Source organism: Capricornis sumatraensis, chromosome 2 (assembly GCF_032405125.1).
Source record: "Capricornis sumatraensis isolate serow.1 chromosome 2, serow.2, whole genome shotgun sequence".
NCBI lineage: Eukaryota > Metazoa > Chordata > Mammalia > Artiodactyla > Bovidae > Capricornis > Capricornis sumatraensis.
In genome coordinates, this window is record NC_091070.1 from 99,524,620 (window position 1) to 99,543,476 (window position 18,857).

Below are 18,857 nucleotides of genomic sequence, written 5' to 3' on the forward strand. Positions count from 1 at the left end.
TGTTGCAGTAATCACAGTATGATATTAATAGCACAGGAATAGACGTAGGCAAATAGAATAGAGACTAGAAAAAGAGGAAGGGAATCTGGAATCTTTTAATGATAAAAGTTGCAGGTTTGGGGCGGGGGTGGGGTGGGGAGTGGTAAATAACTCAGTGAACACATGGATAATAACTAGAAACCTTTTTGGTGGTAGTTGTCTTTTAATCACTAAGTCATGTCCGACTCTTTTGTGACCCCGTGAGCTGTAGGCCATCAGGCTTCTCTGTCCAGGGGATTTCTCAGGCAAGAATACTGGAGTGGGTTGCCATTTCCTTCTCCAGGGGATCTTCCCGACCCAGGGATGGAACCCACATCTCCTGCACTGGCAGGTGGTTTCTTTACTACTGAGCCACCAGGGAAGCCCTATCTGGTAGTACAGAAATGAAAGTAGATCCCTACCTCACATCTTGTGCATGAACAGTTACAGGTGAGTTACATATCTAAATGTAAAAAATAAAGTTAATAGAAGAAACTAGGATAAGAGAGATCTTAATTAAGATTGGAAACTCAAAAGCAATAGGAGGGCAGAGGATTTACTTTGTAAAATTTTAAAAGCATTCATCTGGGAGCACATCAAGGGAGAAAGGTTTAATATCCCTGTACTATAAGAATTCTACAAACTAATAAGAAAAAGACAACTCTTTTTATATGGGCAGAGGATGTAATCATTCAGTTTATTGAAAAGAAAATACAGATGACCAATAAAACCCATGCAAATGACTGTTGAACAGTTCAGGGGAAATTGAAACAAACTCCACTCTTGCCCGTGCCTGTTTGAATTAGTCTCTAGCTATCTCCGTTAACAGCTTGGTTATTTGTTTATTTGTTTCTTTATTTGTTCAGCACAAATTTGGGCACCTAGTATGGTGCTCCCTACTCTCCTCTATGCGTGTAAGAAAAGGTTGGGTAAATGTACATCGAGTTGTTCATAAGAGCTTTTTCTGGGAGCTGGGGATTAGTAGGGTGAAGGTTACTTACACTTCTGTACTGCTGTAATGCTTTATAAATGCATGGATGACATAGTTCTGTGTAGCTTTACCTGTTTTCTGGTTCACAGATACTTAGGTTGTTTATAATTTCTCACTGTTACAACAACTCTGATAAACATACTTATCCATATCCTATAAATGTGCACAAAAGTTTTTCTAGGTCAAGAGTCTTTTTCTTAGGGGGCTATATGGTCAGTATTTTAGACTTTGTGGACCATGTGGTCTGTTGAGACTACTCAAGTCTGCCTTTGTAGCAAGAAAGCAACCATAGACAGCAGTATATGAGCAAATGAGCATTGCTGTGTGTCAGTAAAACTTAATCCATAGACACACATGACTGGCAAGCTGTAACTTGGCTGACCTCAGCTCTGGCATACATAGCTGAAAGTATAGTTGCTGGCCCTAAGGTAGGAGTGTTCTGAATAGTGTTTGCCAGATTGCACTCAAAATGATTTTATCAGTTTACATTCCTCCCAGGAGTATATGAGAATTCTGTTTCCTTTGACTGTTGTTTTTTTTTTCTTCAGAAATTGAGTCAAACTTTATAATTAACAGTCAGTGGGCATGTGAAACAATTGTCTTGTCATTTAGTTTATACTTTCATGAGTAACTGATGTTGAATATCTTTTCATGTATGTATTAGACTTTTAGATTTTCTTTTTGCTGTTTTTTTCATATTATTAGATGTCTTATTCATATATAGTTAAGAGATATTTTAATATACGCTTAATACCCATCTTAATACCCAATACATAATGTATTTCACAACCCTTCCCTGCCAAATCTGTTACCTACTTTAGCTTAATGATAACAAAAAATTAGTTTTTATTGTAATGCTAAATTAATTATATTGTCATATTCGTGCTTTTTTCGACCTATTTTTACATCTTTTCCTATCTTTAAATATACCCTCATATTTTTTTCTAGTAAATCTAATGTTTTATTTTTCAACTAGATCTTTAATTTATCTCAAATTTACTATTATATATGTTTTAGAGGTCAGTCAGTTCAGTCACTCAGTTGTGTCTGACTCTTTGCAACCCCATGAACCGCAGCATACCAGGCCTCCCTGTCCATCACCAACTCCCAGAGTTTACCCAAACTCATGTTCATTGAGTTGGTGATGCCATCCAACCATCTCATCCTCTGTCATCCCCTTCTCCCGCCCTCAATCTTTCCCAGCATCAGGGTCTTTTGAAATGAGTCATTTCTTCGCATCAGGTGGCCAAAGTATTGGAGCTTCAGCATCAGTCCTTCCAGTGAACACCCAGACTGATCTCCTTTAGCTTGGACTGGTTAGATCTCCTTGCAGTCCAAGCGACTCTCAAGAGTCTTTTCCAACACCACAGTTCAAAAGCATCAATTCTTTGGCACTCAGCTTTCTTTATACTCCAACTCTCACATCCATACATGACTACTGGAAAAACCATAGCCTTGACTAGACAGACCTTTGTTGGCAAAGTGATGTCTCTGCTTTACATATGCTGTCTAGGTTGGTCATAACTTTCCTTCTGAGGAGTAAGCATCTTTTAATTTCATGGCTGCAGTCACCATCTGCAGTGATGTTGGAGCCCAAGAAAATAAAGTCAGCTACTGTTTCCACTGTTTCCCCATCTATTTCCCATGAAGTGATGGGACCAGATGCCATGATCTTAGTTTTCTGAATGTTGAGCTTTAAGCCAACTTTTTCACTCTCCTCTTTCATTTTCATCAAGAGGCTTTTTAGTTCTTCTTTACTTTCTGCCATAAGGGTGGTATCATCTGCATATCTGAGGTTATTGGTATTTCTCCCAGAAATCTTGATTGCAGCTTGTTTTCATCCAGCCCAGTGTTTCTTATGATGTACTCTGCATATATGTTAAATAAACACGGAGACAAGATACAGCCTTGACATACGGCTTTCCCAATTTGGAACCAGTCTGTTCTTCCATGTCCAGTGATAACTGTTGGTTCCTGACCTGCATACAGGTGTCTCAAGAGGCAGGTCAGGTGGTCTTGTATTCCCATCTCTTTGAGAATTTTCCACAGTTTATTGTGATCCTCACAGTCAAAGGTTTTGGTATAGTCAGTAAAGCAGAAATAGATGTTTTTCTGGAACTCTCTTGCTTTTTCAGTGATCCAGTGGATGTTGGCAGTTTGAACTCTGGTTCCTCTGCCTTTTCTAAAACTAGCTTGAACATTTGGAAGTTCATGGTTCACATACTGCTGAAGCCTGGCTTGGAGAATTTTGAGCATTACTTTACTAGCATGTGAGATGAGGGCAGTTGTGCGGTAGTTTGAGCATTCTTTGGCATTGTCTTTCTTTTGGGATTGGAATGAAAACTGACCTTTTCCCGTCCTGTGGCCACTGCTGAGTTTTCCGAATTTGCTGGCATATTGAGTGCAGCACTTACACAGCATCATTTTTTACTTTTAAGAGGTAGGAATCTAATTTTTTATATATCTAAATACACACTCGTGCATATGATTTTTATATGTGTGTATATATTTAGTTTATATTATATGCAGTATAATTTCTATTCAATACCCTGGTGGCTCAGATGGTTAAGCGTCTGTCTACAATGAGGGAGACCCGGGTTCAATCCCTGGGTTGGGAAAATCCCCTGCAGAGGGAAAGGGCAATCCACTCCAGTACTATTGCCTGGAAAATCCCATGGACAGAGGAGCCTGGTAGGCTACAGTCCAAGGGGTCGCCAAGAGTCGGACACGACTGAGCAACTTCACTTTCACTAGTGATATATACACACATACAGGTACGCACAGATAGATATACATTTATGTTGTTAACTAAATTTTCCGTTATCATTTATTGGATGTGCTTCTGTTTCCCCATGGATTAGTAATGCTGTTTTTGGCATATGAGACATTGTATTTGCTGAATATTTGTGAACTCTGTTCCATTAGTCTGTTTTAGCTTCTCTTGATACCACACTTGTTTTATTTGCTATAATTTTACTAATTTTAAGTCTTGTAGTATGAGTCCTACGTATTTACGTTTGTAAAACTGGGTTTATCATCTGTTTTGTTACTCTTATTTGAAATTTAGTATCAGCTTATTTTATTCAAGGAAGAAGCTTATTGACTTTTGATTAGAATTACATTGAATTTATAAATTAATTTAAGGAGAATGTATATCTTTACAGTATGAAGATTGGATCTTGGTTGACAGGTTGTACTCTGGATTCTAATTCCCTACCTGTCACTTATCAGCACAGTGATCTTGTTTAAACTCTGCCTCAGTTTTCTCATTGGTAAAATGTAGAAAATGATTCCCTGTGAAAAATGTGAGGATTAAATGAGTTAATATGCATAAAACCCTTGGAATTTCGCAAACTCCAAGTAAATATTAGATATTGCTGCTGCTGCTAAGTCACTTCAGTCGAGTTCGACTCTGTGCGACCCCACAGATGGCAGCCCACCAGGCTCCACTATCCCCAGGATTCTTCAGGCAAGAACACTGGAGTGGGTTGCCATTTCCTTCTCCAGTGCATGAAAATGAAAAGTGAAAGTGAAGTCACTCAGTAAGTGTCTGACTCTTCGTGACCCCACGGACTACAGCCTACCAGGCTCCTCTGTCCATGGGATTTTCCAGGCAAGAGTACTGGAGTGGGGTGCCGTTTAGTTTTATATCTCTCCGTTCATTTGGGTCTTATTTTATTGCCCTTCAGAAAAGTTTTATAATATTCTTCATAAAACTCTAGTTGTTCAGTTGTTAAGTCATGTTCAACTCTTTGCAATCTCATGGTCTACAGCACACCCGGCTTCCCTGTCCTTCACTTGCTTCCAGAATTTGCTCAAATTCATGTCCAATGAGTTTGTGATACTATCCAAATGTCTCATCCTCTGTTGCCCATATTCTTCATAAAACTTTTCCAATAAGTCAGTTCTTTGCATCAGGTGGCCAAAGTTTTGGAGTTTCAGCTTCAACATCAGTCCTTCCAATGAATATTCAGGACTGATTTCCTTTAGGATAGACTGGTTAGATCTCCTTGCAGTCCAAGGGACCCTCAAGAGTCTTCTCCAACACCACCGTTCAAAAGTATCTATGCTTCAGCACTCAGCTTTCTTTATAGTCCACTCTCACATCCATGCATGACTACTGGAAAAACAATAGCTTTGACTAGACAGACCTTTGTTGGCAAAGTGATGTCTCTGCTTTTTAATATGCTATCTAAGTGGGTCAGAAATTTTCTTCCAAGGAGCAAGAGTCTTTTATTTCATGGCTGCAGTCACCATCTACAGTGATTTTGGAACACCCCCAAAATAAGGTCTATCACTGTTTCCACTGTTTCCCATCTATTTGCCATGAAGTGATGAGACCAGATGCCATGATCTTAATTTTCCGAATGTTGTTTTAAGTCAACTTTTTCACTCTCCTCTTTCACTTTCATTGACAGGCTCTTTAGTTCTTCTTCGCTTCCTGCCATAAGGGTGGTGTCATCTGCATATCTGAGGTTATTGATCTTTCTCCTGGCAATCTTGATTCCAGCCTGTGCTTCATCCAGCCCAGCGTTTCTCATGATGTACTCTGCATAGAAGTTAAATAAACAGGATGACAAGATACAGCCTACACGTACTCCTTTCCCTATTTGGAACCAGTCTGTTGTTCCATGTCCAGTTCTAACTGTTGCTTCCTGACCTGCATACAGATTTGTCAAGAGGCAGGTCAGGTGGTCTGATGTTCCCATCTGTTTAAGAGTTTTTCATAGTTTGTTGTGATCCACACAGTCAAAGGCTTTGGCATAGACAATAAAACAGAATTAGGTGATTTTCTGGAATGCTCTTGCTTTTTCAGTGAGTCAGCAGGTGTTGGCAGTTTGATATCTGGTTCCTCTGCCTTGTCTAAAACCAGCTGGAACATCTGGAAGTTCACAGTTCACATACTGTTGAAGTCTGGCTTGGAGAATTTTGAGCAACACTTTACTAGCGTGTGAGATGAGGGCAATTGTGCAGTAGTCTGAGCATTCTTTGGCATTGCTTTTCTTTGGGATTGCAATGAAAAGGGAACTTTTCCAGTCCTGTGGCCACTGCTGAGTTTTCCAAATTTACTGGCATTTTGAGTGCAACACTTGCACAGCATCATCTTTCAGGATTTGAAATAGCTCAAGTGGAATTCCATCACCTCTACTAGCTTTGTTCGTAGTGATGCCTCCTAAGGCGCACTTGACTTTGCATTCCAGGATGTCTGTCTCTAGGTGAGTGATCATATCATCATGATTATCTGGGTCATGAAGATCTTTTTTGTACAGTTCTTCTGTGTATTTTTGCCATCTCTTCTTAATATCTTCTGCTTCTGTTAGGTCCATACCATTTCTGTCCTTTATTTTGCCCATCTTTGCCTGAAATGTTCCCGTGGTATCTGTAATTTTCTTGAAGAGATCTCTAGTCTTTCCCTTTCTGTTCTTTTCCTCTGTTTCTTTGCACTGATCACTGAGGATTGCTTTCTTATCTCTCCTTGCTATTCATTAGAACTCTGCATTCACATTGGTGTATCTTTCCTTTTCTCCCTTGCCTTTCACTTCTCTTCTTTCCACAGCTATTTGTAAAGCCTCCTCAGACAACGATTTTGCCTTTTTGCACTTCTTTTTTTGGGGGATAGTCTTGATCCCTCCTTCCTGTGCAATATCAGGAACATGCATCCATACATAGTTCTTCAGGCACTCTATCTATCAGATCTAATCCCTTGAGTCTGTATATCACTTCTGCTGTATAATCATAAGGGATATGATTTAGGTCATATCTGATTGGTCTAGTGGTTTTACCTTACTTTCTTCAGTTTAAGTCTGAATTTGGCATTAGGAGTTCATGGTCTGAGCCACAGTCAGCTCTTGGTCTTGCTTTTGCTGACTGTATAGAGCTTCTCCATCTTTGGATGCAAAGAATATAATCAGTCTGATTTTGGTGTTGACCATCTTGTGATATCCATATATAGAGTCTTCTCTTGTGTTGTTGGAAGAGGGTATTTGCTATGACCAGTGCAGAAAAACTCTATTAGCCTTTGTCCTGCTTCATTCTGTACTTCAAGCCCAAATTTGCCGGTTACTCCAGGTGTTTCTTGACTTCTTACTCTTGCATTCCAGTCCGCTGTAATGAAAAGGACATCTCTTTTGGGTATTAGTTCTAGAATGTCTTGTAGGTCTTCATAGAACCATTCAACTTCAGCTTCTTCAGCATTACTGCTCAGGGCATAGACATGGATTACCGTGATATTGAATGGTTTGCCTTGGAAACAAACAGATTATTCTGTCATTTTTGAGACTGCATCAAGTACTCTTTCAGACTCTTTTGTTGACTGTGATGGCTATTCCATTTCTTCTAAGGGATTTCTGCCCACAGTAGTAGATATAATGGTCATCTGAGCTAAATTCACCCATTCCGGTCCATTTTAGTTTGCTGATTTCACTCTTCGCCATCTCCTGTTTGACCACTTCCAATGTGCCTTGATTCATGGACCTAACATTGCTATGCAGTATTGCTCTTTACAGCATTGGACTTTACTTCCATCACCAGTCACATCCACAACTGGATGTTGTTTTTGCTTTGGCTCCATCTCTTCAGTCTTTCTGGAGTTATTTCCAGTAGCATAGTGAGCACCTACCAACCCCGGGAGTTCATCTTTCAGTATCCTATCTTTTTGCATTTTCATACTGTTCATGGGGTTCTCAAAGCAAGCATACTGAAGTGGTTTGCCATTCCCTTCTCCAGTGGGCCGTGTTTTGTCGGAACTCGACACCATGATCCGTCCGTCTTGGGCGGCCTGACACGGCATGGCTCATAGTTTAATTGAGTTAGACAAGGCTGTGGTTCATGTGATCAGATTGGTTAGTTTTCTGTGATTGTGGTTTTTGGTCTGTCTGCTCTCTAATGGAGAAGGATAAGAGGCTTATAGAAGCTTTCTGATGGGAAGACTGAGTGAGGGGGAAACTGGGTCTTGTTCTGAGGGGCGGGGCCAGGATCAGTAAATCTTTAATCCAATTTTCTGTTGATGGGTGGAGCTGTGTTCCCTCCCTGCTGTATACCTGGGGCCAAAGGCCGTGGCACCCCACTCCAGTACTCTTTGCCTGGAAAATCCCATGGATGGAGGAGCCTGGTAGGCTGCAGTCCATGGGGTCGCGAAGAGTTGGACACGACTGAGCGACTTCCCTTTCACTTTTCACTTTAATGCATTGGAGAAGGAAATGGCAACCCACTCCAGTGTTCTTGCCTGGAGAATCCCAGGGACGGGGGAGCCTCATGGGCTGCTGTCTATGGGGTCGCACAGAGACGGACACGACTGAAGTGACTTAGCAGCAAACTGTGGTTGAGGTAATGAAGTTAATGGTGACCTCCTTCAAAAGATCCCGTGCAGGCCCTGCTACGCTCAGTCCCCCAGCCCTTCAGCAGGCCACCACCGTCCCACGCCTCCACTGGAGACTCCTGGACACTCACGGGCAAGTCTGGGTCAATCTCCTTTCTCCTTGGTCCTGGTGCACACAAGGTTCTGTTTGTTTCCTCCAGGAGTCTTATTTCCCCAGTCCTATGTAAGTTCTGGCTGCTCTATGGTGGGGTTAATGGCGGCCTCCTCCAAGAGGGCTTATGCGATACCCAAGTCTGCTGGACCCAGAGCCCCTGCCTGTGAGGCGGGTCACTGCTGACCCGTATATTCACAGGAGATACTCAAGCACAGTTCCTTCTCAGTCTCTGTGGGGTCTCTTGGTCCTGGTGCACATAAAGTTCGTTTGAGCCCTCTGAGTGTCTCCGGTGGGTATGGAGTTTGATTCTAAATGCAATTTCAATATATATATCAAACTGTATTATTATATAATTTTCATACCAGTTTTTCAAAAGTCATACCATCTCTGTATGCCTGAACAAGTAAGCATTTTGCATTTAATTAAATTTCATAAATATTGAAGATTGTCATATAGAGAATGGAAAGAAATGCTACTGGCTTCTTCCATTTTATGTTGAGTAACAAAAGCACACAGGTTATTGTGGAAGCAGTCATCAAGGTGATGACTTGATTACAGGGTTTAGTGACCTAATAGCAATACAGAATTATAGTTCTGTGAAGAGGAATGTTAGATATATTTTCCTGTTTTCATCCTCTAAATATTAAAAATTTTGACTTGGGACTTTATTGGTGAGGGGGAGCTGGTTATATAAAGAGAGGAAAACAATGAAATATTATGAAAGTAGTAAGTGTAGATAGTTTTGTTGTTTCTGTAATGCCAGGATGTATTTAGTGTCTGATATAGAAGTGATCATTCATCTCTGCAGAATCTTTAGAGAGCTACCAGAAGTCCTTCTTCTTCAGCATATTTTCATGGTGAAAATTGGACATGGTAAAATGTCTTAATTAGAGAATATTATTTACCTTAAGTTCACTATTTTCAGAATCGTGATAGAGAATCAGCATAGTTGTAGTGTTACAAAGGAGGGACAGAGGGAAGAAGTTTTCTTTTTTGGTGAGCACAAATTTTTTGAGCTTTTCCATGTTTGTTTATCATAATGAAGCAGCAACAATAATCATTTCTGCTATGGCAACAAAATCATAAGGACATTGTATTTAAACAGAACTATGTTTGATCAAAGGGTAAGTTTGTATGTAAGTTTTTTAGCTGTATATACTTAAAGCTGTTCGTTATAACACTTTAATTATCTATTGAAGTATACGTGCTCAAAAATCTTTCATTGATGGGTCCCTAATCATAAAAAGTTTGGAAATGACTCCATCTAGTTTCTGACCCTTTTTCCTCATTGAAACAATTACCCTTACAATACAGTTTTTTATACCAATGTTACAATGTCAACTATGGAATTATGGCAGAAGATGATACAATATCAGCAGTACTTATTTTTAAAACATGTATACTTGAAAACATTTCCCACATTTTTCAATTCCACATTGTTTGATCTGTAGTTACTGCTTTGTGTTCACTTGAAGATCTCAGTATATGGGGGAAGCAGTAACTCTTACCATCATTGTGATTTTTAGTGTTGGGAATAATGTTTAGCTGCAGTAAGTATTTGGGAAAGCTAACTCTGAAAGGTACTGCTGACCTGTAACAGGAAGGAATATTATTATTTTTTACATACTGTTGCTTCTTAAAAAAAATCAGATGCTCTTTCTCTTTACAGGATGCCATACTTTATATAAACCCATTTTACTGTACTGACATCTGAATTAATATAAAAGTTTAAATTCAGATGTAATTTTCTTTTTGAAATAGTTTTTGAGAACAGCTTTTAAATACCAATTTCACACTGTTATGTATCATTTGTTGTTCAGTTGCTCAGTCATGTCCAACACTTTGCCACTCTGAACTGCAGCATGCCGGGCTTTCCTGTCCTTCACTATCTCCCTGAGTTTGCTCAAACTCATGTCCATTGAAATCCATGATACCATCTAACCATATCTTATCCTCTGTCGTCCCCTTCTCCTTCTGCCTTTAATCTTTCCCAGCATCAGGGTCTTTTCCAGTGATTTGGCTCTTCGCATCAGGTGGCCAAAGTATTGGAGTTTCAGCTTCAGCATCAGTCCTTCCAGTGAATATTCAGGACTGATTTCCTTTAGGATGGACTGATTGGATCTCCTTGCAGTCCAAGGGACTCTCAAGAGTCTTCTCCAACACCACAGTTCAGAAGCATCAATTCTTCAGCACTCACCTTTCTTTATGGTCCAAATAGATACATGACTTGCATTTGTACAGTTTTCCTAAATCTAGAGATCTGTTTTATAAAGTTAGATATGTTAAAAAGTTGAACTGATGCACTGATGTCCTCAGTATATGAATATGTATATATGTATGTATCTAATTTTCACATAAGAACGATTTGGTATAGAAAAAAAGAATGATTTTATATAATCCTAAGCTTTTAAATGGTAAGCATAGAATGGTTAATGTTAAATTAATATTACGAACTAATGTTTTTAATAAAAATAGACCTAATTTGGTTACTTGTTTTATTTTAGCGAAGAATAACCAGAATTCAACAAATAGAAAAGGACATACTTCGTATACGACAGCTTTTACAGTCCCAAGCAACAGAAGCAGAGGTTAGTAAATTGTCTATTTTGTTTACAGATGTAATGATAGGCGGTTATTCTAAGAAGAGAAGATATGTACAGTTAGCACAGTGTCATTGAAATAGATGTTCTAGAGAATTGAGACATTTGATAAGCTTTTTCATTAAATTAAGTAGATTTCTAAAACCTATGCTACTATGATTTCTTCATAATGTATAGTTAATTAAAGCTAAAAGAGCCATAAATGGATACCTTACTTCAGTTATCTGTTTACATATAGTTTGGCTACTGAGTTTATAAATAAGCTATCTCCTCCTGTAATCCATAGTAAAAATTGATCATATACATTTATCTATGCTTACTTTACAAACTTCATTAAAATGACGGTAAAAGGATAAAATGAAGAAGCACAAATACCAAGGAAGGTGACAATTAATAAAATTAGGAGAACTGCAAAGCAGATCAATCATTTTTTAGGTTACGGTAGAGATTTGACCCTGGAGTGAGCACTAGTAGGTCACAAAGCAACTCATTTTACACTGTGGAGTCCTGAAAGTTTCCAGAATTGGTTACAGTAGGTGCTTCTGGATATGAGGATTAAAAGGGGGGTTAAAACCATGTTTGTCAGCTCTGCAGCTAAAATTTGGTTTTGATCACCACACAGAAGGGTGGGATATAAAAACCATCCCTTCAGCTGTCTGTTTATAGCCACTGAATCTGGGCACTTCTCACCTTGTTTATGGGCAAATAAAAGGAAAACCTACATGGAACTTAAATGAACTATTGCTGAAAAGGGAAAAACAGCATGTGGGAGGCTCAGAGAAAATAAAGTATTTGCTTCTTTCGTCACCTACAGGAAGACCTGTCTCTATGCAATAAGAGCAAAAAGTGTTGACTAAAAGTCCACATTGAACAATACAGAATTGTTGCTAGGAAAAATTGGCTCAGTATTTGGGGATACATCAGTGCAAAGTTTCTAATGTGCAGCCAGATTGAGACTCACATTCCAGACCATACAGGAAAAAAGAAGAGAATGCAAAGAATGAAACAGCAACCTAGTGCTTTATTCTAAATAGAATTACCAAAAACAGGATGAAGTGCTTGTTGGGACTTTTAAATGTTGATGATATACAAAATAGTATGTACACTTTGATCCCATTTTTTAATATGCACAAATAAACGTAGTGTGTCAGAAATAATACGGAAAGGCAGATACCCATTGTTAATACCGCTTTGATTTTTAGTTTGGCCAGTTTTGTAATGTTTTTATAGTAACTGTACAGCTTTTACAGTGAGAGAAAACTTTTGTACGCGAAACAGATTTGGCACGTTTCCCAGGTAGCTCGGTGGTAAAGAATCCGCCTGCCAACACAGGAGACTCAGGTTCTGTCACTGTGTCGGGAAGATTCCCCGGAGCAGGAAATGGCAACCCACTCCAGTATTCTTGCCCGGGAAATCCTATAGAAAGAGAAACCTGGTGGACTACCGTCCATGGGGTTGCAAAAGAGTCGGACAGGACGTAGCAACTGAACAACAGCAGCAACACTCCTCGCCAGCACATTCCACCCATGGAAAATCTGATCAGATAATGAATAGGTCTGTTTGGAGGCAGAAACTTAGTGCAGGCCCATTTATACACAGGGAGGACAACTAAATCTAATGTTAAAAAGTATAATTTTTGAAAACAGTGTCTTTAAGACTCTCTTCATCCATGCTTTGCTTTTTAAATATCTTAGAAGCTTTGGCTTCAGTACATCGGAATTTGAAATATGCAGAAACGTGTATTTGCTAAGTAGTCAAGTTCAGTGTAATAGTCATATTGTTAAAAGTAGTTTAACCTGGATGTTTTAAGTCAGTATGAACCGAATATTTGTAATATACAGAATGTGTCCTTTTTGCAATGTTAACCCTTCAGGACTGTTTTTTTCCTTCCAAAATAAAACAAAACTATCTCTTTACTCCTTTTTCAACATCATTGGCATTGCTGTATGTGGCATTCTGGTTATTATGGCCCCTTTGGGTTTCCAGGGTAGTATATCTATGTGTGTGTGTGTGTGTGTGTGTGTGTGTGTGTGTGTGTGTGTGTGTGTGTGTGTTTCTAGATCAAAAATACTCTATTTTTAAAACTGTTTTTAGAGAGGCAACTTTTTTTTTATTGAGCAGCACTACGTTTATATTTTCTTTTTATATATATTTTTTCTGCTTTGAGTTTTTGCTGTTGTTTTTCTAGCTTCTTTAGTTATAGTTAGTTTTTATTCACTGTCTTTCTTATATTACGATTTTTATTGTCTGGCTGCATCAGCAGGGTTTTGTTTTTTTTTTTTAATTTCTAAGTCAGTATTTACATTTATTTTTCTGCTTGACTGACTCCTTTCTGTGTGTGAAATGGCCTTCTTTGCTATTAGTATTGCTGCACGGGGCTTCTTTTGGTCATCACTTGCCTGATATAATATACTCACTGTCAGTACATTTCCAAACGTTACCAACATTCTGGCCTCTAGAAATTCCTAAGAAAAGTTGTCGTTTGTTAATAACTAAGTCCTCGTTGTCAGCACAGTTATAGTTTTATTGCAGGTCGGGGGCTTGTTTGTGTTTTTTATCTGTTCAAGATTTCATTTATATCATTGGATTTGGGACCAACTGTCTACCATTGTAACAGTCTGTTCTTGTTTCTTTTTGTTATAAAAATGGCCATATTTTTCATAGCCTTAAGTGGTTACATTTATTCAGTCAATATAAACTAAAAGAAGGTGTCATGTCTTATTTAAGAAAGAAAGAAAACTTTAATTTTGCTGTTTGATGTTTATTACTATCAGAAAGAGAAGCTAGAAAATGGAGAAGACTGGGGATCAGATACTCATAAATTAGTTCCCATCAGTATAGAAAAGAAAAGATGTCTGCCAAATAATTTATCCACCATGAAGCATCTTATAACACTCTTTGCCCTACCTGCTAATAACTCTGGTTTAGGGTCTAGATGCAGAATATAACTCAGATGATATAACTATTGCACTTGATTCAAATCTCAGAAGTTCCAAAAGGGTACATGAGGCAGCCAGTGCTACCACTTTCTCTTGTATTCTTTCCAATAGGTTTTTTACTGACAAGTGTATACATTTGGGGGAGAGGGGCCCCAAAAGATGGGAGCTATAAGGAAGATTGTGGCATGGTTTAATAATCTCTAGAAAATAGCCAGTGAGAAATAGTTTTTAAAATCCCATGCAGAGTACTCTTATAACTCATTAATAAAGAGACAACCCAACTTACAGATGGGCTAAAGATTTAATACACATTTCACCAGAGAAATACATAGAAATGGCTAATAAGCACATGAAAATAGGCTCAACATCATTGGTCGTTAAGGAAATCAAGTTAAAGCCATAATGCTGTATCACTCTATGCTCACTAGGATGGCTGTAGTCATGAAGAAAACAATCAGCATTGGCAAGAACGTGGATCAATAGAAGCCGTCATATGTTGCTGATGGGAATGTAGAATGGTCAGCCACTTGGAAGTTTGGCAGTTACCTGAAGTATTAAATGTACAGTTACCATATAACGCAGCAGTTCCACTTCTAGCTGTCTAAGAGAAATGAGCACATTTGTCCACGCAGAGACTTTAATTTGAATATTCATGGAGGTATTACTCACAGTAGCCCGAAAGTAGAAAAATGCAAAAGTGCATCAACTGATGAATCAGTAAATAAAATATATACCATTACAATGTAATACTATTCGGCAATTAAAAGGAGCAAATTGTTGACACACACTATAACAGGGGTGAGCCACAGAAACATCACTGAGTAAAAGTAGCTAGACTGGCAAGTCCATGTATTCCATCTACAGTAAATACACAGAAAAGACACGTTTCCAAAGTAGAGTCATAGTGGCCCGGAGCTGTGAGAGGGGATGGGGATTGCCTGTAAATGAGCGTGAAGGGTCTTTTTAGAATGATGAAAATGGTCTAAAACTGAAGTTTGGTGATTCTTGGTAAGTTTATTCAAAGTCATTGAGTTGTACACTTAACGTGAATTGTCTTAAAGGCATTTTAAATCCAACATACCCAAAGCATAATTAATGAAGGTCTCCTCCTGAGTCCTCCTTGGGACCCCCACATCCTCCCAGCCCTCATTCTCCTTTAGTGTTATCTGTCTCTGTGAATGGCACCAGCATTGTTCAGCTGTGTGAGCTAAGAAAGAGAAGAGTAGTCTGTGACCCCACACCTCTTCTTCCACTGTATCCAGTCTGTCTGGCAGTCCTTCAGATGACCTCTGTCTCCACTGCTTTTATCTACATCAGTGCTTCCCTGGGTGTAAAGGACCGTCTTCTCCCACTTACGTTAATATAGAGTCTGCAAGTTGACGTCTTCTGTTTCCCACCTACTTAGACCATTTAAAATTTGAGCTTAAACAATCAGGATACATGCACCTTTTCCCTATAGTATTACTAGTGTTGGTTATGTAGGGCCATGAGTGCCATCTGAGAATCACACTGAAATTCAACAAAATCAGTAAGTTCCTTTTTTTAACCATCTCTCCATTCTACTCTTCACACTGTAATTCACTGATATCCTAGCGCAAGCCATGTTCCTCCCGTCCCAGCTCCTCGGCATATGGTCTCTATTTGCCTGAATCTTTGCATGAGGTCTCTGTTTCCTTCACCCTCTGCCATATCCCATTTCCCAGATCTCCTGTGCATATTTTAGATCTCAGTCCAAACAACGCTTCCTAAGAGAGCGCTTCCCCAGCCTCCCACAGTGTCTCATGTCCCTCTGTTACATGTCTTTATAAGCACCCTGTGCCCTTTTCTCAGAGTACTTGTCGAAGCGTTTACCCTTATTGTTGTTTCTTTCAGTATTTGCTAGTATCCCTGACTAGACTGAATCTTGAAGAGTGCAATGAACAATGTCTGGTTGCGTCTGCTGTATTCTCCAGCCCTATTGCAAGTAACTAACATAGCACATGTTCAATAATTGCTTTTATATTGACATCTTCAGTGATGTTAGTGTCAAACCTTTGTGGATTTAGTGCTCGTTAATTCATTTTTTTCTCTTCAGTGACCTTGTGTTCTCTCTTTAGATGATTTTGTTGAATTTTATAGTGTCACTTTCCCATGGTACTGTATTTTCTTGTTTCTGGATTATTGGGACTACCTCTCTTTTGCCTATGTATAACTTACACTTGTTTATTGATGGAAATAGTATATGTAAATTATTTTTAAGTCACATTTTAAATGGTCTAGGAATGCTTTATGTTTAAAGAAATTCCAGTGGAAGCCATTTTGTAATATAGTTTTCCATTATTATGTCACACTTTTTAATGTGTGATTTTTAATTTTGCCTATAATTTTCCTAGAGGAGGCACACTGGTAATTGTTTCTATAAAAGATGATTGATAGATTATTTCTTTGATTCTTTGGTGATATTTTTCAAAGTGACTGCTTTGTATTGGATATAATCTGTCTTGAAATGACTGCTTTTACTGGATGTAATCTTGCCCTTTCACTTTACATAACAGATGGTGGTTACCATTAGAAAGGTTTTGGTTTTATTCATATTAGAATCTAAGAGCTTATCTGTTGGTTTCATATGACTTTTATTAGCAGATGTATATAAAAATACATATGTGTGTATACTTACATAGAAGGTATTTATAAGCTTAGGTAGTAACTGTTATATTTGCTGCTCTATTAAATACCAGAACCATGTGACCTTGCGGAAGAGACAGTTACTAGTTGGGTTATGTCCCTGATAGTGATGTGAGCACAGCTGGTGGAGGATGGTGTTTCTGTGAGTCTCAGAAAATCCTTTGTCTTGTGCGGCTCTATTGCTCGAGGGACACACTTCACTTGCCTTTTACCGAAATAGTCAACTGACAACCCTGCTGGAGGTTATGAAGTATGAAGTGCAGTTCCAGGCTTTTGTAAACCTGTATTTTTATGTGCATTCAGAGCTTTAAAGCAAGAAAGAAGGAAAGCTGTGGGCTGAGAAAGCATGCACCATTTTTGTGTGTACTGATGTTAACTCCATATTAACAGAGGTCATCTCAGAGCAAGCATGAAGCGGGCTCACATGAAGCTGAACGGCAGAATGAAGGTCAAGGAGTGGCAGAAATCAACATGGCAACCTCGGGTAGCGGTCAGGTAAATAAATTATTTTATTAGTTGTTTTCTAGTTAACTATTTAAATATTTAAAAAGAAGTACTGAGTGAGATGATTCTCACAACGGTCTGTAAATCTTATCTGTTTCCTTAGTCCTAAATGGATATCTCCAGAAGAATTCAGTACTAAAATGCTATGTCATTTTTCTGTATTATATTTAACAATGATGCTTTCAAAATTTCCAAGTATATTTTATAGCTCTAAATTATGTGTCTCTGTTTTAGCCTAAAATGATTAATGTGAGTAGAGTTTCTTTGAAAAACAAATACTAAGCTGCATTTTGGTCATATGTGATTTGACCTAGTTATTATTGCATGCATTGAATAGATTTGCTCTTTCTCTGTGGCATTCTTTCTAAGACATTTTTATGTGTTTTTTTTTTTAATCATAAAGAGTTAATATTCTCATCTTCAGTTGTATTTCAAGATTATATAAACACAGCATTGAAATAAATGATTCTAATGCCCGTTTAAAAAGTAAATACATACCCTGGTCATATTTACTATTATCATCTTTAGCAAAATTATGGAAGATAATTGTTTTTAATGTAGAACATTATCTTGTGCTGCCGTCAGTTTGACTGGAATGCATCCTAATATGACAGTATTTTTCTTTGGAATGTTCTGTATTCTCCACATTTTTTCAAGCAATATTTTATGTTTTAAATGAATGATTTTTTAAAATGCAGTTTCAACTAAGTTGATTTTAAGGAAATTTTCTTACTGTTGATATAAAATATTCCTTTAGTGTCTGTAGGTTACTTTTAATGATACTATTTATTTCGAAAGAACATGGTTCTATTAGTTCATTAAAATTTAAAGCTTAAAATGTCTCATACTTAATATTTAAATTTACCACGTTTAAACAAAAATATACTTCATTTTAATATTACTGGTCCACATTGTACTGGGTAATACTCTACAGATGGGTAAATTAGGGCAAAAGAAATTATATTTAAATAGTACATTAGGGTTCTTTGTCTACTATTTAGGGAATTCTTTGGGAATATCATGTGTTCCTACACATATGTAGAAAGAATTTCTGTCTTCTTGACAAAAATTTTTTTTTTTTGCTTTAGGATTAAGACCCACTATTAATGCTTTGGGTCATATTTCAATTATTATATCCTTTAAAGCCTCACCTAGCCAATAAGCTGGATATTTATTTTTTTAATTGAATTCCTATCTCACTTCTTACATCAAAATTTAACTCTAAATATATTAGATTTAATGTCGAAAATGAAAACTTTAAAAAACAGTTCACTCATTTGCCTGCGTCGTGTCTTAGTCACGGCACGTGAGACCTCCACTGTGCCATGCAGGATCTTCTCTTGCACCGTGCAGGCCCAGTAGTTGTGGCCCTCGGGCTTAGTTGCCTTTGCAGCATGTGGGATCTTAGTTCCCAGACCAGGGATCAAACTCACATCCCGTGCATTAGAAGGCAGATTCTTAAATCACTGAACCACCAGGGAAGTCCCCCTAAAGAAAATGATTACAAATATTAAAAGGTAAGAAAATAAGGATAGAATTTTTATAATCGTGAAGTGAGTAGGAAACCGTAAAAGAACGATAGGTTTCATCTAAAAATGTAAGACTTTAGTGTGCCATAAAATCATAACAAACTTAGAAGACAAAAACCAAGATCACATTAACATCGCTA

The 18,857-nt window shown here is 38.1% G+C and overlaps 1 protein-coding gene across 7 annotated transcripts in view; it reads left to right on the plus strand.

Annotated features, from left to right (window-relative positions):
• Nucleotides 1-18,857, plus strand: part of APC (APC regulator of WNT signaling pathway) — an 80,281-nt gene that overhangs the window by 25,562 nt on the left and 35,862 nt on the right. For 4 of the 7 annotated variants that reach the window (XM_068966114.1, XM_068966115.1, XM_068966118.1 and 1 more), the window contains exons 6-7: nucleotides 10,986-11,069; nucleotides 17,075-17,179. In XM_068966114.1, coding sequence (XP_068822215.1) covers nucleotides 10,986-11,069; nucleotides 17,075-17,179 — 189 coding nt within the window. The remainder of the gene's footprint in view (nucleotides 1-10,985; nucleotides 11,070-17,074; nucleotides 17,180-18,857) is intronic. The other 3 variants (XM_068966116.1, XM_068966117.1, XM_068966120.1) reach the window with 1 other exon arrangement.